Raw genomic sequence first — 25,983 nt, 5'->3', positions numbered from 1 at the left:
GAAAATGTTCTAAAATAATGATTATTATGGGCAAATTCTTCATTCACAAATGTCGTTTTCTGAAAACAAAGCCGTCCTTTTTTACTTTTCACAAAGAACTCTGCCTCTTCTAATCATCTGTAAAATTTATGGACAAAAAACAAGCTCTGGATCTGAATCATATGATTATTGAACTAGATCTGCTAGAAAACCCCTAAGGTATAACTTATTTTATGTCTTTTAATTATCTTTTAATTTTCTTTTTTTCTGGTTACAGCAGGATGATTATGTTAGTTTAAATGAATCAACACCCCCGAGTCATTCTAACTACCAGACACCTCGAAGCACAGGCCGAGGGGGCGGTGTGGCAGCAATTTTTCACACCAGCCTATTAATCAACCAAAGACCCAGACAGACTTTTAATTCATTTGAAAGCCTGATGCTTAGCCTCGTCCACCCCAGCTGTGAAACTCAGAAACCAGTCTTACTTATTATCATCTATCGTCCACCTGGGCCTTACACAGAGTTTCTCTCTGATTTCTCAGACTTTTTATCTGATTTAGTGCTCAGCTCTGATAAAATAATTATTGTGAGTGATTTTAACATCCATGTAGATGCTAAAAATGACAGCCTCAACATGGCATTTAATCTGTTATTAGACTCAATTGGCTTCTCTCAAAATGTAAAAGAACCCACCCACCACTTTAATCACACTCTAGATCTTGTTTTAACATATGGCATAGAAACTGAACATTTAACAGTGTTTCCTGAAAACCCTCTGCTGTCTGATCATTTCCTGATAACATTTACATTTACAATAATTGATTACACAGCAGTGGAGAGTAGACTTTATCACAGTAGATGTCTTTCTGAAAGTGCTGTAACTAAGTTTAAGAATATAATCCACCCACTGTTATCATCTTCAATGCCCTGTACCAGCACAGAGCAGAGCAGCTATCTGAACGCTACTCCAACAGAGGTCGATCATCTTGTTAATAATTTTACCTCCTCACTACGTACGACTCTGGATACTGTAGCTCCTGTGAAAACTAAGGTCTCAAATCACAAGTACCTGACTCCATGGTATAATTCTCAAACACGTAGCCTAAAGCAGATAACTCGTAAGCTGGAGAGGAAATGGCGTGTCACAAATTTAGAGGATCATCATTTAGCCTGGAGAAATAGTTTGTTGCTTTATAAGAAAGCCCTCCACAAAGCCAGAACATCTTACTATTCATCACTGATTGAAGAAAATAAGAACAACCCCAGGTTTCTCTTCAGCACTGTAGCCAGGCTGACAAACAGTCAGAGCACTGTTGAGCCAAGGACGTGTACCAGGTGTGTCCTTTTAACGTTAACTAGTAATGACTTCATGAATTTCTTGACAAATAAAATTTTTATCATTAGAGAAAAAATTACCAAAAATCATCCCACAGATGTAATATTATCTACAGCTGCTTTCAGTACCATTGATGTTCATTTAGACTCTTTTTCTCCAATTGATCTTTCTGAGTTAACTTCAATAATTACTTCCTCCAAACCATTAACGTGTCTTTTAGACCCCATTCCTACAACACTGCTTAAAGAAGTCCTGCCATTAATTAATGCTTCAATCTTAAATATGATTAACCTATCTCTAATAATCGGCTATGTACCACAGGCCTTCAAGCTGGCTGTAGTTAAACCTTTACTTAAAAAGCATCTCTAGACCCAGCTGTCTTAGCTAATTATAGGCCAATCTCCAACCTTCCTTTCATATCAAACATCCTTGAAAGAGTAGTTGTCAAACAGCTAATAGATCATCTGCAGAGGAATGGCTTATTTGAAGAGTTTCAGTCAGGTTTCAGAGCTCATCACAGCACACAAACAGCTTTAGTGAAGGTTACAAATGATCTTCTTATGGCCTCTGACAGTGGACTCATCTCTGTGCTTGTCCTGCTAGACCTCAGTGCAGCGTTCGATACTGTTGACCATAATATCCTATTAGAGCGATTGGAACATGCTGTAGGTATTACAGGTACTGCACTGCAGTGGTTTGTATCATATCTATCTAATAGATTACAATTTGTCCATGTAAATGGAGAGTCTTCTTCACACACTAAGGTCTATTATGGTGTTCCACAGGGTTCAGTGCTAGGACCAATTCTGTTTACATTATACATGCTTCCCTTAGGCAGTATCATTAGAAGACATAGCATAAATTTTCACTGCTATGCAGATGATACCCAGCTCTATCTGTCCATGAAGCCAGGTAACACACACCAATTAGTTAAACAGCAGGAATGTCTTAAAGACATAAAGACCTGGATGGCTGCTAACTTTCTGCTTCTTCATTCAGATCAAACTGAGGTTATTGTACTCGGCCCTGAAAATCTTAGAAATATGGTATCTAAGCAGATTCTTACTCTGGATGGCATTACCTTGGCCTCCAGTAACACTGTGAGGAACCTTGGAGTCATTTTTGACCAGGACATGTCCTTCAATGCACATATTAAACAGATATGTAAGACTGCTTTCTTCCATTTGTGCAACATCTCTAAAGTTAGAAATATCCTGTCTCTTAGTGACGCTGTAAAACTAGTTCATACATTTATTACTTCCAGGCTGGACTACTGTCATTCATTATTATCAGGATGTCGCTGAAAAGCCTGAATCCTCCCTTAGTTATGCTGCAATAGATGTAGGCTGCCGGGGATTCCCATGATGCATTGAGTTTTTCCTTTCCAGTCACCTTTCTCACTCACTATGTGTTAATAGACCTCTCTGCATTGAATCATATCTGATATTAACCTCTGCCTCTCTTCCACAGCATGTCTTCTATCCTGTCTTCCTTCTCTCACCCCAACCAATCACAGCAGATGGCCCCGCCCCTCCCTGAGCCTGGTTCTGCTGGAGGTTTCTTCCTGTTAAAAGGGAGTTTTTCCTTCCCACTGTCGCCAAAGTGCTTGCTCATAGGGGGTCATATGATTGTTGGGTTTTTCTCTGCATCTATGAAGCGCCTTGAGGTGACTTTTGTTGTGATTTGGCGCTATATAAATAAAATTGAATTGAACTGTGAAATTTACATTTATCAAGTATACCGTTATGTATTCTGCATTACTACTATACTTTCCACAGTGAAATTCTGCCAACCACAGCTGCCAGCAATTTACCGTAAATTCAACATTATTATATTCCACCCCTGGGGTTAAACATTAAAAGCATGAAGTAATCCCCAACCTGATTTTAAGTATTTGCAGTCGTTTCTTTCAATAATGATATTTTCCAGTGGGAAAATGTGGGATGACTCGTGGGAGCCCGGCAGTGAACTTCAACAGCACTTTGCCGTGCCTGATGTGCCACCTCCTTCAGCCAGTGAGCAAGTCTGTTCATCATATTGTGTTGGTCGTTTACAAACAAGTAATATTATATAATTTTACTTGTTTGTAACATTTGTAACATAATATTATTAACCTCCTAAGACCCGAACTCTTCCACGACATGCATTTTTAATTTCTCTTTGATATTTGGGCCCGATGAATGTAAAAACAAAGAATTTCCAGATTTTTTTTTTAACCTTAGTTTTGTTTTTAAGAAAAATGAGAGCCACAAATGAGGATATTCATTTGAATATATATAATGTATAATGTATATAATATATATTTATAATGTCCTCGTAAGTGGATATCAGGGCCATGTAGAGCAAAATTGAGTATTTTGGTCAAAATAACCAAAAATGTGATGTCCACATATGTGGACGGCAGGTCCTAGGAGGTTAATATATCTGCAAACTGTAGATGTGTACTGTCTACGGGGAACTGTGTCAAAAATATGTGGAACCAAAGATCCAGATACCACATTGGCCTTTGCTGTTGACGGACAGGATGTGTTCATTTGAAGCAGTTTGATTGGTTACAAATGTTAGACTCATATTTATACTTGTTTAAATGCATTTATGGGATTTAATTGAAAGGCTCCTATGTCCCAGTGAGCCCTTTGCACTGTGAGCCAGTAACAGTTTAAGTGTAACACATTCATCATTTAGAGCCAACATTTCTGAGAGAAATAACTGAAATGTAAAACATGGCAGACCTCAGGCCAGATGTCATTGATGGTGATATATGCATGCATTATGAAATGTATGTACCCGGATAATTATTTTGCATCTTGTCATGGGAGAGCCACCCCTCCCTCTGAAGCTCACTGCAGCTCAAGATAATTAGTCGGGGCATTTACACACAACCAGTGGGCTAAAAAGAGCAAGTGAGAAACGGGCAGCCTGCACAGCCGCAGATGTGTAAATGATCAGTGACTTAGCTTAAGGCTAAACTTTAACAGTACCTCTGCCTGTGCGGAACATTTCTAATCAGGTTTGAGTCAGGCTGCAACTTTTCTCTGTTGAAAACAGACAAGAGTTTTGAAGATGCAATGTTGAAATCTTTATACGTATACTTTAGTTTCAGCTCTCCAGCCTGGTATTTGGTTAAGCATGATTCAAAAACATTTGATTTGGGGGCAGTTTTAAGTTTTCAGTTTTAATTTTCACTTACTTGTTGGGAAAATATGTTGTTCTGTTCTGGCACACAGCGCTGCAAGCACAAAAATAAATAAAAAGACAGACAAACTCATAACAACTCTGCCTGGTTGGAATTTGAACACACAGCAGTGCAGGAGGCAGCAGCAACTGATGTATATCCGGTGTGAGAGACAAACCCAGAGACACTCGCTGGGGGAAATGTGAACAAATCGATGTGAAATTAAAATGAGGCAGCGTCAGTCAATTCTAACCCAGGTGATCACATGAGTCTCTGTTTTTGACACACAGAAACTTTAACGCTTAGGACGAACAGCTCCAACCATTCAGGAACATTTAATTCTCTTTTATAGTCATCTGAGGGTGTTTACTCTAATGTGACTGAACAATAAAAGGAAGGAAGTCGTCTGTGGTGGTTCTGTCACTTTACACCACAATGAAAGCTGAACATGAAAACTCCAAAGAGACACTGGAAAGCTTCTGGCACCAAAAAAAGTCCTCACTCAAAGAGTCTCCAGTTAATATTTAAACACTAATGAGGACAGAAGTATTTGCCCCCAATGAAAATGACTGTTTTTTAAAAGCGCTACAGAAAGCTTTTCCAAACATCCTGCATCATTTTTACTGAGTAACAGCCTGCAGTTGTTTGTTGAAGTTGTCAACAAGTGGCACACGTGTTGAAAGCACGATACTCCCACCACCGTGTTTCACTGTGGGGACACTGATCTTTGGGTTGTAGCCTTCTTCCTGCAAACATAAGCAGCGTCTCTGTGACCAGAGAGCTTAAGGTTAGTCTAGGTTAGCTTCCAGTGTGAATGATCTTTCTCCAGGCTGTCCTTAACACACGTGACTTGGATCGAAGACGTCTTCTTCTGCAAGAACTGGAATTTTTCTTGGTCTGTGACATCACAGTCCATTTGCATGGAGAGTTTGAGTTATCTGTTTTTTTAACTCCAATTCCTGACTTGGCTAAGTTACTCACAGGTGTCTTGGCAGTTGTTTTGGGGTCTTTGGGCACTTCTCACACCAGTTCCTGACACCTTTGTCCTGCTTTATGAACTTCAACAATATTTCCTCAAGTCTAAACTGATTTTTTGTATTTGGTATGGTACATTCTCAAGTGACAGCTCAAACTGTAAGTTTTTATAATATAATTGATGCTTTCTAAAAAAAAAAAAAAGTCATTAACTTTCTCCTCATCTGTATGTTCTTTAATTCAGTTTGTGATTTGGTTCTTGAAAGGTGAAGAGATAGTTTTAAAGTACTTATGTAAAAGTTGCTTTTCCTTCATTTGGCATCTTTATGAAATCATTGGCCAGCGAATATCCTTAATATGGGCATTATGAAAGCTCTGTCTGTAATGTGGATTTCTGTTTATGAGCAGCAAAGAGAGTTAAAACAGCTTATGCCACACAGGCTCGACTGAGAGGCTGCACCTATGTCACAGACTGTACTATAAATCAGGATTATTTTACACTGTGAATCATGCAAAGCTACCCTAGTGCACAGACCCTTTAATGTTTCTGGGATTTGATCTCAAATCTGTAGCATTTCTAATAGCAAACTAGTGTACAGATAAGGCACATGTTAGTCATTAACATTTGTGGCACATTATGCTACGAAGGCTGAGCTGTATGTAATCGAGCCCTCTGTTTTTAGGGGGATTCATCGGTGCATTACCGAGCTTTGATAATCATGTGGATAATACAAGTAAGGTCAGGCATCTACCTAGCATCTATCTACTGACTTATTTCTATTTATCCATCTGAGGCAACACGAGCGCTCACGATTGATTTACTAGTAGACGATCCCCACACTCTTATTGTGAAAGTACTAACCAGCACTTAGTACTTTCATGTTTCCTGACCAGGTGTGTTAGCTGGCTCGGTTGCTACCGTAGCAGTCTTTGACGACAGCTTTGACAATGCATTTCTGTTCAAATCTGCTCTCATGCATGAAATGGAGAAAAAATGGGAGTTGCGTCCGTATGCTTGTTATGCTCTTCTGATCATTGTTATGTCTGTGAGTCTGAATATTTTTATATTTTGAAGTCTTTTGTGACACAAAAACCATCTCCAGCATGACTAACTAACATGGGCCCATTCTCTGGTGACTCACTTCTCTATATCAAATAAGTACGAAACGTCATCCTTGCACAGTTTCTGTAACCATCATCTCAGACTGAAGCTTCCACAAATTTTACTTAAAAACAAAACAAACTTTAAATGTTCCTAAAAGCTTTCCGTGTTTGCAACAATTAGTAGAAGAAGAGCTTGACCTACCCGGGAGGTCAACTGGACCTGAGATCTCCCAGTTGGTTCTCCTTCCACTGTTATCTTCTGTTGTCCACAAAAGGGGACAACAGAAGATTGAAAATGTTGCCTGATCTGATGGGTCTCAATCTCTGTAACATTCAGATTTTAGCTTCAGAATTTGTCTTAAAAAACACAAAAGCATGGATCCATCCTGCCTTGTATCAGGAAACGCTGATAAACTCTGAGCAAATGAAACCACAACTATAAAAGATTATTTTCCTAAAAAATTTAAAAAGAAATCAGAAGTTTTAACACCTACAGCAAGTTTGATAAAAAGAAATACAAGATTTTAAAGATCTTATTTTTCTTAAATTTAAGATCAGAGTTTGTAATAAGCTGCAGGAACCCTGTTCAGTGTGAGGGAAGGAAAGCCAAGTGTCCTCTGATAAACCTCCATCTGTGTCACTGAAAACAGTTAATCTGACTCTGACTGTAAACATGTTTCCATTCATCCCTCGAGTCTTTACTCTGAAATACAGGAAATGACATCATGGCTCAAACTGTCATTAAACCATTTCTTTATTTAACATTTTGACTTTTTATTTAACTGTTGCAAAGTTTCATAACACAGACAGCCTGAACAAAGAACACCTACAGAACACATGGATCAAAATACATTCAATAAAAACTTGATTACATAACAACAGATTTCTTCTTCCAACAAAAAAAGAGCTAACCACTCGATAAGAGCACTAAAGTAGAAGAGTTTAGCAGCTTAAGATGTAACTGCAGGAACATTTATATTTACAGCAGCCTCATCAGTTCTTTACATGAGATTCCAGCTGAACTCTGTGGAGCCTGATCTCAACAGTTTTAAGTCTGACCCTGACACCAGATTCACCGTGATCCAGAGATGGGAATGATTTCCGCCCTGCGTGATCACGCTGATGTTTGCACAGAACAGATAGTGAAGTGAAGGTTTTTGCACATTTGTAGCAGTGAAACAGTTTATCTGCAGTGTGGGATCGTTTGTGAGAAGCTTCTGTCACAGTGTGTGCACTTGTATGGTTTCTCTCCTGTGTGGACTCGTTTGTGTGTTTTAAGCTCACCTGCAGTGGTGAACGATGACCCACACTGATCACAGAGGTGCTTTTTAACCCCACTGTGAATGACTTCATGCTGTTTTAACTCATTTGATCTGGTGAAGCTTCTCCTACATTCTTTGCAGTATTTCAGTTTGTCTCCAGTGTTTCTACGTTGATGTATTTTTAGGCTCTCTGCATGACTGAAAGATTTTCCACAAAGGTCACAACCAAAGTCTTTCCCACCACCACAGCGATGACAGGGTTGAGAACTGCATCCATCTGCGTCGCTCTGCTTCTAAACAAAGACACAAAGACAGCGGAAGTCAGTCCTTCAACATTTGTATCGTGAACGTCGCCTGAAATAAAGAGCATCTCTGCCAACGTCCAATTACTTTTTACTCCAATTACTTTTCAGTTCACATAGGATAACTACAATACTACCACCATAATACTACAGTAATACTTATTTAATGTTACACCACGCTAATATTTTCAGGGTACCAACGTAGTGCTAAACTACTAATGCAACACTCCAATAATACTAATTTAATACTGCATTAGAAACACTGCAACTGTGCAGTTACAGTACTCAGCTGATTGGGACACAAGAAAAAACACTACTACCCCCATGACACTGCAATGATAATATTAAATGAGTATTTTAACACTGATGTCTAAAAGTACTCGAGCTACAAGGAAGCACTGATACTACAGCTAAAGTACTACAATGCCAATATGTAACGATACAACTTTGTTAACATAAGAGAAGATTACTGAATGGTTTGGTTTTGTACTTATTTTGTGTTTTATTGTATTCCACGTACACCTGACAGAGGAATGAGCCGCTGTAAACCAAAGGTCATTTATGCTGAAATAACAACAAAACCATCATATACCACGAAACTCCCTGAAGATTAAATTTCAGCACTTATTGTTTTTCATGACTGTGTAAGCAAAAACCATAAATGAAATTAAAATCTGAATAAATACTCAGAGCTGCTTTTCCACCCAGTAGAATTTCCAACATGTTAACACAATTTAATGAGCTGAGTTTTCCCAAACAGTCAGGCTAAAATTATAAGAAAAAAATAAACATACATACCTCACAGTAACTGCACTTGTAGAGTCTCTTTCTGGTGTGGATCTGTTGGTGTTGTCTCAGGTCACGTGGAGCTTTAAAAGTCTTCTCACACAGGTCACATTTATAAGGTTTTCTCCTCAGCGTGGGTAAACATGTGGCTTTGTAACTGTACATCTGTTAGAAACTGTTTGCCACACTGATCACACCAGTACACAACATGTCTGGTGTGAATGCGTAGGTGTCCATTTCGGCTGTCTCGCCGACTGAAAGTTTTTCCACAAATGTCACAGCTATATGTCTTAGTTCCAGAGTGGGTAACCAGATGCCTATGTAAGCTGCAACTGCGATCAAAAGCTCTGTCACACTGATCACAGCTGTACGCTTTCACTCCACTGTGGACGAGTTGGTGTTTTCTTAGGCAACTATCCCAGGGAAAAGACTTTCCACACAAGTCACAGCTGAACGGTCTCTCTCCACTGTGGATGACTTGATGCATTGTTAGTGAAGCTTTGCGAGAAAAATCCTTCCCACGCTCGTCACAGCTGTAGTTTTTCTCTCTCTTTCTTCTGAGACGTTTGTCGGCCTCCTGAGAGCGCTGACTTTTCCGTCCATGTTGGTCCTGCAGCGACAGAGATACAAACACAGGCAGTGAGTGAAATGCAGTCGCTGAACAAACTGAACCTTCAAAGTCCCTCCATTAACACTCATTTTAAACCTGAAGGTGGAGTGTGGCACCAAACACCTAAAGGTCTCTCATCACCACCTACTGGTAACAGTAACACATTACATCCAACCTGGTGTTAAAAATAATGAATGACTGTTCAAACACACTAAAATCATGCCCATCCCCCCTGCTTTACACAAATATTAATGCTAGCATGCTAACACACTCAGAATAGTAATACATGTTTACCAGGTCTATACTTTCTTATATTTCTTTCCCCTGTTTCCTATCATATATTTCTATAATTTGCTAGTTTATTCAATGATAATGAATCCAGTGTAATAGTTGCAAGCTTGGTTCAGTGAAGGGAAATGTCAGAGTCTGTTTGTAAACTAAGGTTGTTGTTTGTTTTTTAACTTTTACTCCCGACATTAAAAAAATAATCTGTACTTTATACTCCTTACATTTCCAAGCAGATGTGTTACTTTTGGTTTAAGGCCTTTGAGAGGAGTTATTTCATCACTGCAGGCATCAAACGACAAACTGATTTGAGCTTAAACAGTAACACGTGAAAGGCAATCCAGATGGTGTATTAATCACCAGAGTACGACACATGAAAATGAAAGAAAGAAAACTGTGGGCCATAGTCAGGGGTCAAAGTGAGCCAGTGTTTTTTATTTTGGCACAACACTGGAATGACTGCAGCGCTCATACCTTGCTGTCACAGTACTTCAGCATCTAGCCACACAGAAGATGAGCGAGCATAAATGGAGTAATAGTTTTTAAGTGGCAGCTAACTTCAAATGCAGCATTTTTATCAGCTCAACAAAAATTGGAAAGCACAGTACAATACTTATTTGCCACCCTGATTTACGAATAAATTCTTTACAAATCCTACCATGTGTATTCATCGATTTTTTTTTCACATTCTGTCTCTCACAGTTGACGTGTACCTCTGGTGCAAATTACTGGCCTCTGTCATCATTTTAGGTGGGGGCACTTGCACAATCAGTGGCTGACTAAATACTTTTTTGCCCCACTGTAGAAGATTTCTTCAAGATTCTACAAATTATATATATGTGTTCTGTGCGCCTCCTCCTGCCAACAGCAATTATCTGAATATTTATGATGATTGTATGACCCGGAGTTGTACTGAAAGTCTGAGGTATACAAGGTGAGCAGGAATGCTGGCAGCATCATTCCTTGTGGAGCTCCTGCACTGCACAACACCATATTAGACTGAGCAATGTTAGAGTGGATTGTTAAATGTTTGTCATTTTTATGCTTGCTAACTCTGATGAAAGGGATTCCACTGTCCTTCCCCCCAGATTCTCGGGGTTCTGGGTAGGGGGCTGTAATGTTTTATTGCAGATACATCCTATCTGGAGGATCTACTTCTTTTGATGTAAGCTTCCTGCGTTTACGACCCTTTGGTCAGCAGGAGGTCTACCACACACACACACACACACACACACACACACACACACACACACACACACACACACACACACACACACACACACACACACACACACACACACACACACATTCCTACTTACATATAGAAGTTCACACATAAACATACAATGCCTTAGAACTATGGGGGCGTTGCTTTGCTGTGTTTTGTGTGAACTGTCTCTCAATAAAAGCCAGCGAGAGGAGGCCATCATCGGGGTCATTGTCGTGCTGGAAACAGATGAGAGGCCTCCCTTGCGCAAGTAATCGATCGAACACTGTTGCCTTGTTTTTCTTTCATGGGAATAAGCCCTGGATACAGCGGGGTCTGAGTTTAGACCCAACAAGCATCATCCGGGCAAGGACAGAGAGACTCAAGAGGAGCTTCTATCCCCAAGCCATCCGGGCCCTAAACGAACCCCCCCCCCACACACGCACACACACACGCACACACACCCGCCCTCTCACATCATCTATAACTGACTGGACTCTCTTCCAGACACTCTAAACCCAGGCACAATCTACATTTCAAATTCCTTTAACTTTAAATATGTTTATATTGTCTATTCTGTAAAATAGTCAGATGTCTATTCTTATTAATGTACAGAATTCACCTGCTTGCTGCTACTACTGCACATTCACCCAATGTATATACTATATATATATATAATGTTATTCCTCTACCCCCCCCCCCCCCCCCCCCTTTTGCACACAGTGATACATTTGACTGTGTGTTATACTTGTATAACTATGCATGTGACAAATAAAGAACCTTGAACCTTGAAAAAAAGCACTGCCCAGTCTCACATACTGTGGCCTGTCTGTGAGGTATTCAGTAATCCATGAGGACATGTTTACTGACATTTCCTGTAGTTTCTCCCTCAATAGCAGTGGCTGGATGATGTTACATGCACTTGAGAAATCCAAACAGGTGATCCTTACCTTAAATCGGTGTATCAGTCAGTTGTCCCATTACTTTTGAGTCTCTGAAAATTAGGACTAGTGGATCAAATTTGATGTAATTCCTAAAAATGTGTATTAATTTGCAATAATTTGATTAACCATTGAATTAAAGCTGAAGGTCTACACTTCAATTAGATCTTGACTGTAAAATCCAGTTTGGTGGAGAAAAATGACAAAAGATGCTTAACTGTACACCATCAATCGTGATCTATGTGTTCTTCAGTTTAAAAACTGATGGAGAGTTTACCTAAAAAGATGAGTAATGAGTTAAAAGCTTAACCCAACTTATTGTTAGACTAAAGCATTTAGCAGTGATTTTATACTTTTATTAAAGTTTCCAGGAAAAACACCATCAAAGCTACTTTTATGCTAATTCACTGGATAGAAAGCTATATGATGCACTATATTACTGCTGCTGGCATCTGACATCAGTAGAGTCACATTATAAATTAGGAAGTGTGTCATCAATGACAGGAGCTCACTTGAAAACAAGGATGGAAAAGGCCCTTCATGTAATTAAATATATAAATGTTGCTGTCTGCAAGTTGCAAGCATAGCTCACATGGTGGGGGTGGAGCAAGTCTAACAAGGTATTCACACCCATGAATTTTTTCATACCTTGACTCAAGGTGACTCACATGGTTAACAGTGGGTCACTGACCCCAGGACCACAATCCCAATAGGTATTAAATACCTGGGACTCTCATCAGTTTTTTTAGAACTGAAGAAGCCTCTTAGTGAGAAGTAAAATGTCTTTACAAACCAAAAATATTGTCCAGTTGCCTTCTTTTCAAAGACAGTACAACACATAATACAACTGTGCTTTAATTTAAGAAAGTCCTGTTTTCTGTCTACAGAACTTCAAGAGAGAAGAGCAGAACTTTGTAGTCCAGAATGAAATTAACAACATGTCCTTCCTCATCACTGACACCAAGTGCAAGATGTCAAAGGTACAGACACACAGATGCTGGACACATTTGAGGACAAGTGCATACCAGTGACCTTATTTTACAATTAAATTAAATGCATTAATTAAAACTATTTAATAGGTCTAACAGTGTAAAGTTATGCCTGATTAATGTTTGACTTTGCCACAGGGAATAGTTTCAGACCAGGAGAGGAAGAAGATGAAGAGAAAAGGTGATCGATACTCGATGCAGACAAGTTTGATTGTTGCTACTCTAAAGCGCCTGCTGCCCGTGGGACTCAACATTTGTGCTCCAGGAGAACAAGAGCTTATCGCACTGGCTAAGAACCGCTTCACTCAGGTAGCATAGTGGTGCTAACAGATTACAGAAAGAACTGTTTCATTATAAAAATAGATATGATTCATTTAAGTGTTTCTGTGTCACACCTTTAGGCAGTCAAATCACAGTGACTGCCTAAAGGCGCTTTATACTGTAATGACCCTACAATGATACAAAGAAAACAGATAAAACCCAACAATCACACGACCCCCCTTTAAACAAGCGCTTTGGTGCCAGTGGGAGGGAAAAACCTTTGGCAGGACCAAGCTCAGGGAGGTGCGGTATCTACCATGACTGGTTGGGGTGAGGTGTACGACAATAACAATAAATTATTTGCAGTATTGGTATTCCTGAGGTAAACCTTTAGTAACAGCAAAATAACTCTGCCTTAGCTTTGTAAAATTTTCAGCTAAAAAGTACAATTTTACATGAAGGCTAAATTTCTGAATAAATATTTTTGCTCATGACATCTTTGATAGCATTTTGTAGGTCACAGAATAGCTGTTGTTTGATCGAAGTTAATAATTCTTTTGCAGAAAGACACAGAGGACGAAGTTCGAGAGGTCATCAGGAACAACCTACATTTACAAGGAAAGGTAAGAATAGAATCAGGCTTGTGACTGTCACAAGTTACTTAAAGTGTACTTACACATTACGCCTCTGGGCTTAGATTTTGTGTCAGGTTGTTGTCAGTTTATCTTATTCTTGTGAAAGTAATATCAAAGGACTGGTTTAAGAGAAATTCTTCAAATTTGGCACAAACATCTACTTTGACACAAGGATGATGTGATTCGATTTTGATGGTCGGTGGGCAAACTCGCAACATTTAAAGTCAAGTATTCAGATTCAGTTTAAATTTCACACAAATCTAGAGTAAGAGGACCTAAATGAACGGATGAACCTTTATGTCCATAAGATAAATAAGGCTACTTCACAGTGATATCATAGGTTTTCTGAAAGATATAGAATAGGAAATTCAATCTGTCAACAAGGGATTGAAGGAACTCTATCACTCCAGATAGCCCCTCTCCCACTAACATCACTAAACTCGTCTGTACAGGAGAGTACAGGCTGTATCAAAAAGATTCATTCGATTCATTCGGGTTTTGGGCGGGTGGGTGTATGGGGGCCCAGCCCTGGCGCAGGGTGCCGCCGGTGCATCGAGCCACCTGGGGGCCTCTTCAACTGGTGGAGGAGGTTGTCACATCTTGCAGGAGCTTTCCTTTCTTCAGGAACTCTCTTTGCAGGAGGGGGAGATACAGGAGAGGTGGAAGAAGATCTCAGCCTGGGCGTCTATTGTCTTGTGTAGTCTGGAAAATGAGTGGATGATGGGGTGGGTGCAGTTTTCTCTGTGGTGGGGTCGGGTGGACTGTCCCGGGCTCTGTGGGGCCGGGCGGCGCTGCTGCACTGGGCCCCGGTCTGGATGGGCCTGGGCCCCCTTTCCCTGGCGGGTTGCGGAGTATGGGGGTGCCTACTGGGGTCAGCGGGGGAGCTGGCCCCAGGGAGGGGTCATTTGCCTCTCCCTTCCTTCCCTCCCCATCTCCAGCTGCCTCCCTCTTCCCGCTCCACCACAATCACCCACACATGCAGGGCCTTGGGGTAGGGGTGTGTCACCAGGGTGCAGAGGAGGCATCCCCCCCCTCTGTCCCCTTCTGGCTGCCTGTGCCTCAATTTTATCCCACGACTTAAACATTCACATTACTCACACTCTCATTACACATACATATAGGATCTTGGGGGTGGGCACGCTACACGGAATCCAAATTACCATCAGGGTGTACACCTCACCCCTGGCGTCGTTGCCCACCTCTCAATTTTAAATACACGTAGACATTGAGGGCCAGCAGGAGGGGCTATGCGCTTACCTGCTGCTCTCTGGCAGGTAGCTCCATGCCCTCCTGGGTTTTAAATGCACCTTAGAACACACATTCATCAACACTACATATGAGCGGGTGGAGGGAGGTTTGGAGTCTTCTCACACCCCCGTTCTCTGCGGCCTGCTGGAGCAGGGGGGCTAGGAGGAGGAGTTGGCCGTCCGACTGGGGTCTGGAATGTGGGGCCTCCCTGCTGCTGCGGAGTCGGGGCGGTCTGCTTCTCTCCACCGCAGGGAAAAGGGTAACACCACCTGGGTCTGGGCACAAGGGTACCTAGACCCGGTTCTTAGAGTACGCTTGGGGAGTGTGATTGTGTGTACAGTGTCTCTTTATGTCTGTCTCTACGTTGGTTGAGTGTTGAGTAATTGCAATCGAGAGCATGAGGGTGGGAATGGATGTTTGTATCTGTGTGTGCCTGTATGTCTGTGTCTATATGTCAGGTTGGGTATCAGACGCCACCTCTCTGGGGACATCTCAGGTCCTCCAAGGTTTGGAGGCCTATCTCCCCCCACCACTTCCCCTGCTGGTGGCGGACGCCCTCAGACATCGGTGCATTGGTGGTTCTTTGTGTCCGGGGTTGGGCGCCCAGGTACACACCGGCTCACTCCTTGGCGGCTGCTTATCGGGGCCTGGAGCCTGGGGCTCGCTCGGGCCACTTCGGAGGTGGGGTGCCCTCGGCCTCTCGGCCTGGGGCTCGGTCACTCTGGCACAGCTGGCTGCCGGCGGAGCTCACGGGCACGTCACTGCAACTCCCCCTGGCTTCTGCTCCGCGGCTGCTGAGTGACCCCTCATCTGGGACTCTCCTCAGCTCTTTCTGGGATAGTGGCGCGGCTGCCCCTCCGTTGGTCTTCCTTGGTCTCTTGTGTTCTGGGGGCCTCTGGATGTCTGGAGTTTTGATCTCCTCCATACCTGCTTCATGCCCTGGAGGACGGGGCAGTGGCCCCCCCACACCCTCTAGCAGATCATTACATGAAGGAACCTTTTAAAAAATCAAGCGCGTTCATGCTCACAGGTGTACACACGGGTGATCACACACACAAACTACACCCTTTTTGGCTCCTACCTCAAAGCACACTGTGCGCTGTCGATCTTACGTGCTGCACAATAATGTTTAATATTTAGTATTTACTGCCATATTCCCATATATCATTGTGATGTTGTTTATTCTATTACTCTTGTTTTCTTCTGCTTGTTTTCTTTTTTCTTTCTCAACAGGTGATCCAGGTGGTCAACATGTATTTTTTGTCTGCTTATTCTGTTGGTTTTTGTTTTTTTTGCCCTTTTTCCCCGTCCCTCTTCCCCGCTGTCTTTCTTTCCCTCCTTCCTTCTCCCCTTTCTTCCCCCCAGTAAAGTCTGTCCCGCATACAACAAATGAAAATAAAATAAACATTTAAAGATGAATCAAATAGACCATTACGGCAAGGCTGGGATGGTCCATTTGGTAAAGTAAATCCGTTGGGCATCTTTCTTCGCCTTTAGACAATAATTCTAATGGCAAAAGAACCAAACGGGACAGGCGCAAAAAAAAAAAAAAAAAAAAAAGATTCATTCGATTTCAAAGTGCTTTAATTCTGCAGCCATTCACCGGGAACAATTGCATTACAACAGCAGTGGCTGCAGTGACTACAGTGAAGTATGGGATGAAGTATTTCATTGATTATTCATAAACATCGAACATTTTGTATGTAAAACTTTATATTCAGTTATGTATTTTAAATTTAGTGTAAGCTTAAAATACAGCCTTTTGAAAGTGTATGATTTATTTTTGATACACTGTATATTTCAGAGTCATATGTGAAGCCATCTGCTCGACAGCTAAAGCTTCACCCACACTGGGTCAGGAAACAGGACAATGATCCCAAACACACCAGCAGGAAAAGGAACTGAATCTGAAGTTATAGAGTGACTGAAATACTGAAAGTAGCAGGACCTTAAGAGTGCTGTGAATAAATGAATGGCTTCAAACCTAAATCAACTGAAGCAACGTTATAAACAAGGGTGGGCCAAAATTCTTCCACAATGATTTTAAAGACTTATAAAGTCATACAAAAAACAACCAATTCAAGTTATTGCCAGCAAGGTAGTTATACAAGCTACTGAATCATGAGCTTTACATGTGCTGTTTCTGTGTTTTGGCTTTTGTTTTGTTAAAGTCGAGACAGATGTAAACGAGATGGTAGATGTTGGTTCGTACTATATATTTATATATATTCACAAAGGTGCTTAACCTTGTGAATAGGCCAATAGAGTCATGCATTTCCTCTGTGTGTCTTACAAAGTCAGAGGACCCAGCAATTCGTTGGCAGATGGCTCTGTACAGAGACCTCCCAAACCACTATGAGGATACTACTGACCCAGAGAAGACTGTGGAGAGAATCCTGGATATTGGTCATGTCCTCTTCCACCTGGAGCAGGTCTATATATTCAAGTTTGAGTTGATTTTGTGCATTTTTGTGCCTACGTAGAGAGTATAGCTTTAAGGTACCCCACGGTCCTCTTAAACTAGCTGATTGGTCTTTATTAAAGCTGACCACATACTTCTCCAGGATAATATGGCTTCCAGATGGTAAGGTACACCAACATAAATATCCAGTTCACTGAGTGGTTCAGTTTGTGTCTTCAGGTGGAGCATCCTCAGCGCAGTAAGAAGGCTGTGTGGCACAAACTGCTTTCAAAACAGAGGAAGAGAGCTGTGGTCGCTTGCTTCAGGATGGCACCACTCTATAACCTGCCAAGGTATGTTCTCAAACACACACACACACACACACACACACACACACACACACACACACGCACACACCACACACACACACACACACACACACACACACACACACACACACACACACACACACACGTAAAATGAACTTTATTATTTCCCCACCCTCATCTACAGCCACACCTCGGGCTAGTGAGGAAAGATTGTGGATATATGTTGCACCTACAGTGCAGCCCTTTAAGAAGATGGGTAGATAAACAGTTGTTAGTCATCCATGTATCTCTCTCATACTAGGCACCGGGCTGTAAACTTGTTCCTGCAGGGCTACGAAAAGTCCTGGATCGAGACAGAGGAGCACTACTTTGAAGATAAACTCATAGAAGACCTCGCTGTAAGTTCATTTCATTTAAAAAAAATAAAACAAGTGGAATTCTTCTACCTATTCTGGAATTTGTACTTGTTTTAAAGGCAAATTATGCGGTAATTTCTTCAGTGTATAGCAGAGTTTTAGCACTTTGTGATTCTGTGCTGATTTCAGAAACCAGGTGAACAGGAGCCATCTGAGGAAGAGGAGGGGCAGAAACACAAACACATAGATCCCCTGCATCAGCTCATCCAGCTGTTCAGCAGAACAGCCCTAACAGAAAAATGGTGTGTATTTTACACACTACCTGTTAAAAGTCCCAATATTTCTAGTTATTTGTTGCAGTTCAAGTCATTAAAGTCCAATGAATAGCTTGAAATGGTACAAAGGTAAGTGGTGAGCTGCCAGAGGTTAGGTTACCCCAAACTGAAAAATAATGTACATTTCAGAATTATACCAAAAAACATGGGTTAACAATTCAAAGCTGTTCTGCAGCAGTGGAGGTTGATCAAGCCTTGAAAGCTGGTGCTACTAATTCCTACAGCTGTTCCAACTTGGACTACCTCCAACCCCCTGCTTCTGCATAAAGCAGTGTTGAACACACTATGGTGCCCTACCCTCGTGAGCATCAGTTAAATAGTACTGTACTGCAGAAAGTAGTGTGTTGCTACAAAAATGGTGAGAAAAGACCATTAACAGTGGAAGCGAGACAGACCATCATAACACTTAAAAATGTGGGTCTGTCCTGACAAAGAAAGTCAAAGAGTCAGTGAGTGCAGTTTCCTTCACCATCAAACGCACTGAGAAACAAACTGTGACAGGAAGAGGTCTGCAGACCCAAAGACACGACTGAATCAGAGGACAAGTTTCTGAGAGTTAACAGCTTGTGTGATAGTCGGCTCACAGGACAACAGCTTCAAGCACAGCTATCTCAAAGAGCTTCATGATGTCATCACCTGAAATGGTTTCACTTCACAGGTGTGCCTGTCAGGGTTCATTTGTGGAGTTTCTTGCCTTCTTAATGGGGTTGGGACCATCAGGTGTGTTGTGCAGAAGTCAGGTTGGTACACAGCTGACAGCCCTGTTTGACAACTGCATTAATTTATAATATGGCAAGAACCAATGCGGTAAGTAAAGAGAAATGACAGCCCATCAGTCAGTCTGGAAAATTGCTAAAACTCTGAATGTGCTTTGGTGGTGACACCATTGCTGGGATTTTTTAAAATTGAAGGCACACTGAACCAGCATGGCTGTCACAGCATCCTGCAGCGACATGCCATCTCATCCAGTTTGTGTTTAGTTGGACCATCATTTATTTTCCAACAGCACAATGAGCCCAAACACACCTCCAGGCTGTGTGAGGGCTGTTTGACCAAGAAGGAGAGTGATGGAGTGCTGCACCAGACAGCCTGGCCTCCACAGTCACCTGACCTAAACCCAATGGAGATGGTTTGGGATGAGATGGAGCGCAGAGTGAAGTGCTCAGCATCTCTGGGAACTCCAAGACTTTTGGAAAACCATTTCTGGTGACGACCTCATGAAACTCATAGAGAGAATGCCAAGAGTGTGCAAAGCAGTAATCAAAGCAAAGGGTAGATATTTCAAAGTATCTAAAATATAAAACATGTAAATATTCATAAAAATAATGAAAAACTATAAAATGAGAAGATGTCATTTCAGTCAGTGGTGCACCAAAATGATTTTCCTTAATACAGCTATAATTGTGCTAACTTTTGTGAATGTGTTTGTTTTTGCAGTAAACTGGATGAGGATAATCTCTACATGGCCTACGCAGACATCATGGCTAAGGTATCTGTTGCTGAGTACCAACTCTAAACACTTTTGAATTGAAACTCACATAGCTGGCTTAGCATAGACGGTAAAAAACCTGTTATTGTTCTGTGTGCTGTTTATGTCATAGACCAGGGCTGATGCTTTTGGGCTGATGGATTACTTGAAGGGCGCTGTACTGCCTAATCAAATCACTTATTGCAACTGGCACCTCCCCGACCTTCAGTGTAGAATAGTTTAGTGTGGCCTGAAAAGCTAAGAGAGGAAAAAGAAATTAAAAACAGATGCACCAAACTGTGGCAAATTAACCAAATGTTAGCAGCTGCACTGTTAACAGTAGCAGTTACTAGTAACTAGTCTTCTGGATGGTAGAGTTGTTGTTGGTTTAGGACACTGCTTATATATCACTGCTTAGTGATTGCTGTCCGAATTGGGTCTGCTGGGTATATTTCTTCGGACACTTCATGCTGTCAAGGCCGGGAGACCGGTACGTGGGAGTGAATATAAGTGCAGACACAATACAGAGCGGAAATAAGATTTCACAAGTTTTATTGAAATCACAGAATAAACTATGGTGAGACATGAGTGCGTGGCAGGGACATCTCTGACGAGGAGTCTTGCAGGGGGCTCTGGAGGCGGGTAGCCGTCTGAGTGTTGAATGAGTGAGTTGGGTTCCAGCCTTGTATTCTAGTAATCCAGAGGAAGCAGCAGGCAGGAGGACAGGCAGGTGAGAGCAGTGAGTAATTTAAGTCAAGAGAAGCAAGTTGCAGAATGAAGCTGGGATGTGACTGTGGAGACCAGCGTCCAGAGGAAGGAGTAAGGTGGTGACTTGATGAGATTGCTAAAGGCACAAAAGAGATCAAGTACTTGGCATGAACAAAGAAACGAACTGGTGAAGAACTGATGGCAACACTGGTTTTAAATACTGTCTTGCTGAGTGCCACAGATGGAAAACAGGTGGAGAAGTGTAGGTGCTGAACCAGGGCTCCACCCCAAAGGGCAGATGCAGAGCGCAAGGCCAGGACAGAAAACCACTGAACACTCACCTGGATCATGACATATATAAACACAAAGAATGGTGTCTTTAGCTTTAGGACCAACCAGGTTCCCCAAAATAAAATAAAAAAAACTGTTTGTGGTGAACACCTACACATTGAATAAAGAATTAAAGCATGTGAGACTCAATCATGCACACTTTGCCTGCCAAAGATTCTTTATATATTTTTTATTTTACTTTACTTAAAATTTTATACTGTATTTTGTCTTTTTCAGTTTTGTATTGCAGTTTATATACTCCTCAAAAAATTAAAGGAAAAACATGCACTCTCAATGGAAAGAAAATCATGGTATACTGATATCGTATCTATTGACATATATCTATACTGATAATGGACTGAGTAATGTTTTACACATGAAAGGATGTCACATTGTTTGATGGAAATAAAAATGATCAATCTACAAAGTCAAAGACATCCCAGAAATCAAGGTGGAAAAAAATATCATGTACACTAGTCCATTTTGATTAAATGTCATTGTCGCAATTCAAAATGGTACTGAGTAGTTTGCATGGCAGCCACATGTTTGTATGCCCACCTGACAGACATGCTCCTAATGAGAAGACGGATGGTGTCCTGGGGGATCTCCTGCCAGATCCAGACCAGGGTATCACTGAACTTCTGGAAAAGTTGAGGTGCAACCTGGTGATGTAGAATGGACTAAAACATGTCCTAGAGGTGTTTTATTGGATCTATGTCAGCCGAGCATGGGGGGCAGTTAGTGGTATCAGGCATTGTCATTCCGCAGGAACTGCATGCATACTCGAGCCACATGAGGCCAGGCATTGTCAGGCACCAGGAGGAACCCAGGATCCAACGCATCACCATAGGGTCTGACAATAAGTCCAAGGACTACATCCCATTACTTAATGGCAGTCAGGGTGCCTTTACCTAGTCTGTTAGAGGTCTGTGCGTCTGTCCATGGATATGCCTCCCTGAGACCAGTCATACTGAACGATGTTACAGGCAGCATAATGTTCTCCACAGCTTCTCTAGACCCTTTCACATCTGTCACATGTGCTCAGGGTGAACCTGCTATCATCTGTGAAAAGCATAGGGCACCAGTGGTGGACCATTCTGGTATTCTATGGCAAATGCCAGACAGTGTCTACAGTGCTGGGCAGTCAGCAGAGGGCTGACAAGAGGAAGCTATGTCCCCAGGCCACCATCATAAAGTCGTTTGTTGATTGTTGATCAGAGACATTCATGTCAGTGGCCTCTCAATTTACCGGTTGATCTACCCTCACCTATAGCCACGAGCTGTGGGTAGTGACCGAAAGAACGAGATCGCGAATACAAGCGGTGGAAATGAGCTTCCTCCGAAGGGTGGCTGGCCTCTCACTTAGAGATAGGGTGAGAAGTTCAGCCATTCGGAAGGGGCTCAGAGTAGAGCCGCTGCTCCTCCACATCGAAAGGACCCAGTTGAGCTGGTTCGGGCATCTGACAAGGATGCCTCCTGGGTGCCTCCTGCGTGAGGTTTTCCGGGCATGTCCCACCGGGAGGAGGCCCCGGGACAGACCCAGGACACGCTGGAGAGATTATATCTCTCGGCTGGCCTGGGAACGCCTTGGTGTTCCCCGGGATAAGCTGGTGGAGGTGGCTGGGGAGAGGGAGGTCTGGGCTTCCCTGCTTTGGCTGCTGCCACCACGACCCGGCCCCGGATAAGCGGAAGAAAATGGATGGATGGATGGATGGATGGATGGGCCTGCTGGAGGTCATGTTGTAGGGCTCTGGCAAGTTTCATCCTGTTCATCTTTGCACAAAGCAGCAGATACCGGCCCTCCCCATCATTTGTAACATCTGGTTTAAAAAAACAAAGATGGTGACATCAGTTTGATGCCTCAGTGCTTTGGAACTTCCCGTCGCTGATGTGGCTATATCTATCCTAAGTAAACAGTCTGTAGTTTGTATGCTTTTTTTCACCTTTCTCCCTTCCTTCAGAGTTGCCATGATGAAGAGGATGACGATGGAGAAGTGAAGAGTTTTGAAGTAGGTGATCAGTTGGTCTTGAATCCTCCATTAGTCTCCTCGAGTTTTTAGCAGTTTCATTTTTAGATGGTCTGCAATGATATGTGTCACCTTTCTAACAAAGGAAAAAGAGATGGAGAAGCAGAAGCTGTTGTATCAGCAGGCTCGGCTGCACGACCGTGGCGCTGCTGAGATGGTGCTCCAAACCATCTGTGCTAGTAAAGGTAAGTCTTGCCTATCGCCCCCTACTCTTTACTGTAACTCAGTGGTGGCAAATATATTATGGCCCTTGTGATAGAACCAGGCTGTCCAATGCCTACGCCTGCTTACTCATTGATGTGTTAAAAGTAATTTGTTCTTCTCGATTTTTCAGTTGATTTTTTTCTGTACTTCTCACATCATAACAATATGTGAACTGTAACCGATAATAATCAGGATGTGTTCATACCTCTCTGACATTCTGGTTTAAAAATATGCTGTGCAAAAAAATATTAGTAAAACAATAAAAGTTTTTGGTTGTGTTAGAATTCAGCTGTGCCTTGTTATAAACAAATTTAAAAAGCTAACAAATGCTAGTGGTAGTCATTTCAAGTGGGTGTTCCTCTCCTCCAGGTGAGATGGGTCCCATGGTGGCATCTACTCTGAAACTGGGCATAGCTATTCTCAATGGTGGGAACTCAACCGTGCAGCAGGTAATGCTTTGCTACTTCACTGTTATTTATATTGACTGCTGGATTATAGCTATATTAGCTATTTTCAAATGTTATTTATACAAAGCATATTCAAAGTAACTGGCACAAGTGTGAAATATAATGCATCTATTCCACTGAAATATAACATTTTTCTCATAGATTTTTACCTCTCAGCTGTAAAAGGTTTTGTCATCACCCTGGGTGGACAGGCAACGTGGACACCTACGTTTGTGAATGAACTTGAGAACGATGCAACATAGAATTTTGAAATTGACACCATGGGTGTATCTATTAAAGATATCAGATGAGTTCAAATCTCAGTAACCATGGCTTCAAGGTCAGGGTTCAGAGGTCAAATTTTATGAAAATCTTGAGAATGCAGCGACGTAAGGGCTGAAATTGATACTATGGTGTACTGCAACACACCTTTGTGTTATGTTGCCCAACAAGACACACAGTGTTTTAAGGTGCACTGTTCTTTATTTACAATTTAGCCTTACCGGGTTGTTATCACCAGATTTCTCACTGAAGGGTCCTCCTCATGCACAGCCATCTGCTCTCAGTTCCTGTCCCTCCTCTAGGTTCTGGCACTGCCCCCTGAACCCACTGCACCACCCCTCCCCCGCAGCTGAGGCACAGTCCACGGTCCACCACATAGCCCTACAAATTCCCCTGGAGAGAAAATCAGCCACGACTGTGTGGGGCCTGGCCTGTGGATCACCTTGAACTTATAAGGCTGGCAAGCCAGATACGACTGGGTGATCTAGGCATTGACACCTTTCATGTGGTGGAGCCACTGCAGCGGGGCACGATCTGAACAGAGGGTAACTGGGCATCCCAGGAGGTAATAACGAAGAGAGTCCACCACCCGCTGGATCGCCAGGCACTGCCATGCTCTACCTGGTTTCTTGTTCTGAGAGTTTCCAACTGATGTAGACAACAAGATGGTCGACCCCTCTTACTTGCTGGGATGAAACAGCCCCCAACCCTCTGCTCAACGTGTCCGTCTGCAGAACACAAGGGAAGAAAAAGTCCGGCGTGTCAGAGCCTTTTCTTTACCTTACACTGTCTGGCACTGCTCCGTCCACTGGACAAGATCTGGTTCACCCTTTTAGGAGAGATCAGTCAAGGGACTGGTGACCTCCGCAAATGTTGAGATGAACCAACGATAGTAACCAGCCAGCCCCAGCAATCGCTTCACCTCCTTTTTGGCCCCGAGATGCGGGCAGCTTGCAGTGGTTGTAATTTTCTCCGTTTGAGAATGCACCTGCCTGCCTCCCAGGTGGTACCCCAGATACTGTACCTCCCTCTGTCCAACCGCACACTTCTTCATGTTGGCCATGTGCCCTGCCTGCCTCAGGGACTCCAGGGCTGCAGGCCACCTGCTGCATATGATTCAATGTCACCATGAATGGTCCATGGATCCATGGATGATCATCCAGCTAGGCAGTGGCGTATGCAGCATGTGGACACAGCACCCTGTCTGTGAAGTGCTGGAAAGTGGCTGGGGCTCTGAACAAGCCAAATGGAAGTGTGACCATTTGGTACAATCTGGATGGACTGGAGAAGGCCATTTTTTTGTCCAGAGACAAGTCTGCCAGTAGCTCTTGATTAAATCCAGCATAATGATAAAACGAGCAGTACCTAATCAGCGGGCACTCCCAGTGGACATGTCCCAGCCGCAACTCCAGCACTCCTGCCCCGACAAATGTGCTGCTCTCGTTGAGGGAAGCAAGAGAACCCACACAGGGAGAAGCGTCATTACATGTTGGTGTCATTAAATGTTGGCAGCCAGTGCACTACAGCTGCTGGCTACAGTGGGACCTCACGGGGCCTCCTCCGGGCCCGGACAAGCCGACTTGCTGCCAGCTGCAGCTGCCACACCAGCTCCTGCGGTGCCAGGTGATCCTCAGCCAGCATCACATGAAAATGGACCCCATTCCACTCTTCCCACTGCGAGCCACCTCGTGAACTTCTCCAATGTTAGCATATTCAGCAGCCTTTCCCCTTCATTGGGCCGGTCTGCAGGCACCTGGCCACTGCCTTATGGAGCCACCTGGCATAGGCAAATGGCCAATCCCTCAGCTCCATCCAGAACCAATAGGAGTGGTCTTAGGGTGGTGAGGCAGGTCTAGGATCACTCAATGGACATCAGGAAAGTAGGTTTTTGCTACAACCAGAAGGCTCAGTGCTGCCATCTGGGCCTCCCTGATGATCTCCAACTCTGTTGGCCAGCCTCCCGTCGCACTGCCCTCTAAAGCAACTGCGCCACCCCTCC

General features: G+C 42.8%; 1 protein-coding gene across 1 annotated transcript; it reads left to right on the top strand.

The window, feature by feature from the left end:
- The first annotated feature begins 3,254 nt into the window (after positions 1-3,254).
- LOC134633004 (ryanodine receptor 2-like) lies at positions 3,255-24,337 on the top strand. Its single transcript, XM_063481875.1, has 13 exons — positions 3,255-3,341; positions 12,853-12,945; positions 13,093-13,263; positions 13,779-13,838; positions 17,396-17,530; positions 17,740-17,852; positions 18,130-18,226; positions 18,374-18,486; positions 19,957-20,008; positions 22,987-23,034; positions 23,138-23,237; positions 23,626-23,705; positions 24,287-24,337. The coding sequence occupies exons 1-13, from the start codon at positions 3,255-3,257 to the stop codon at positions 24,335-24,337; spliced, it is 1,200 nt and encodes a 399-aa protein (XP_063337945.1).
- Positions 24,338-25,983: the final 1,646 nt, after the last annotated feature.

The sequence above is a fragment of the Pelmatolapia mariae genome, linkage group LG8, assembly GCF_036321145.2.
Source record: "Pelmatolapia mariae isolate MD_Pm_ZW linkage group LG8, Pm_UMD_F_2, whole genome shotgun sequence".
NCBI classification, from domain to species: Eukaryota; Metazoa; Chordata; class Actinopteri; order Cichliformes; family Cichlidae; genus Pelmatolapia; species Pelmatolapia mariae.
Note: the sequence above shows the minus strand (reverse complement) of the source record. Positions and strands in the feature narration are given on the sequence as shown.

Excerpts from the sequence above, each read along its gene's own strand:
- LOC134633004 (XM_063481875.1), top strand. The coding sequence starts at position 3,255 with ATGTGGGATGACTCGTGGGAGCCCGGCAGTGAACTTCAACAGCACTTT. Across the intron at positions 17,531-17,739 it reads TCCTCTTCCACCTGGAGCAG|GTGGAGCATCCTCAGCGCAG; the intron begins GTCTATATATTC and ends TTGTGTCTTCAG. Across the intron at positions 20,009-22,986 it reads ACGCAGACATCATGGCTAAG|AGTTGCCATGATGAAGAGGA; the intron begins GTATCTGTTGCT and ends CCCTTCCTTCAG.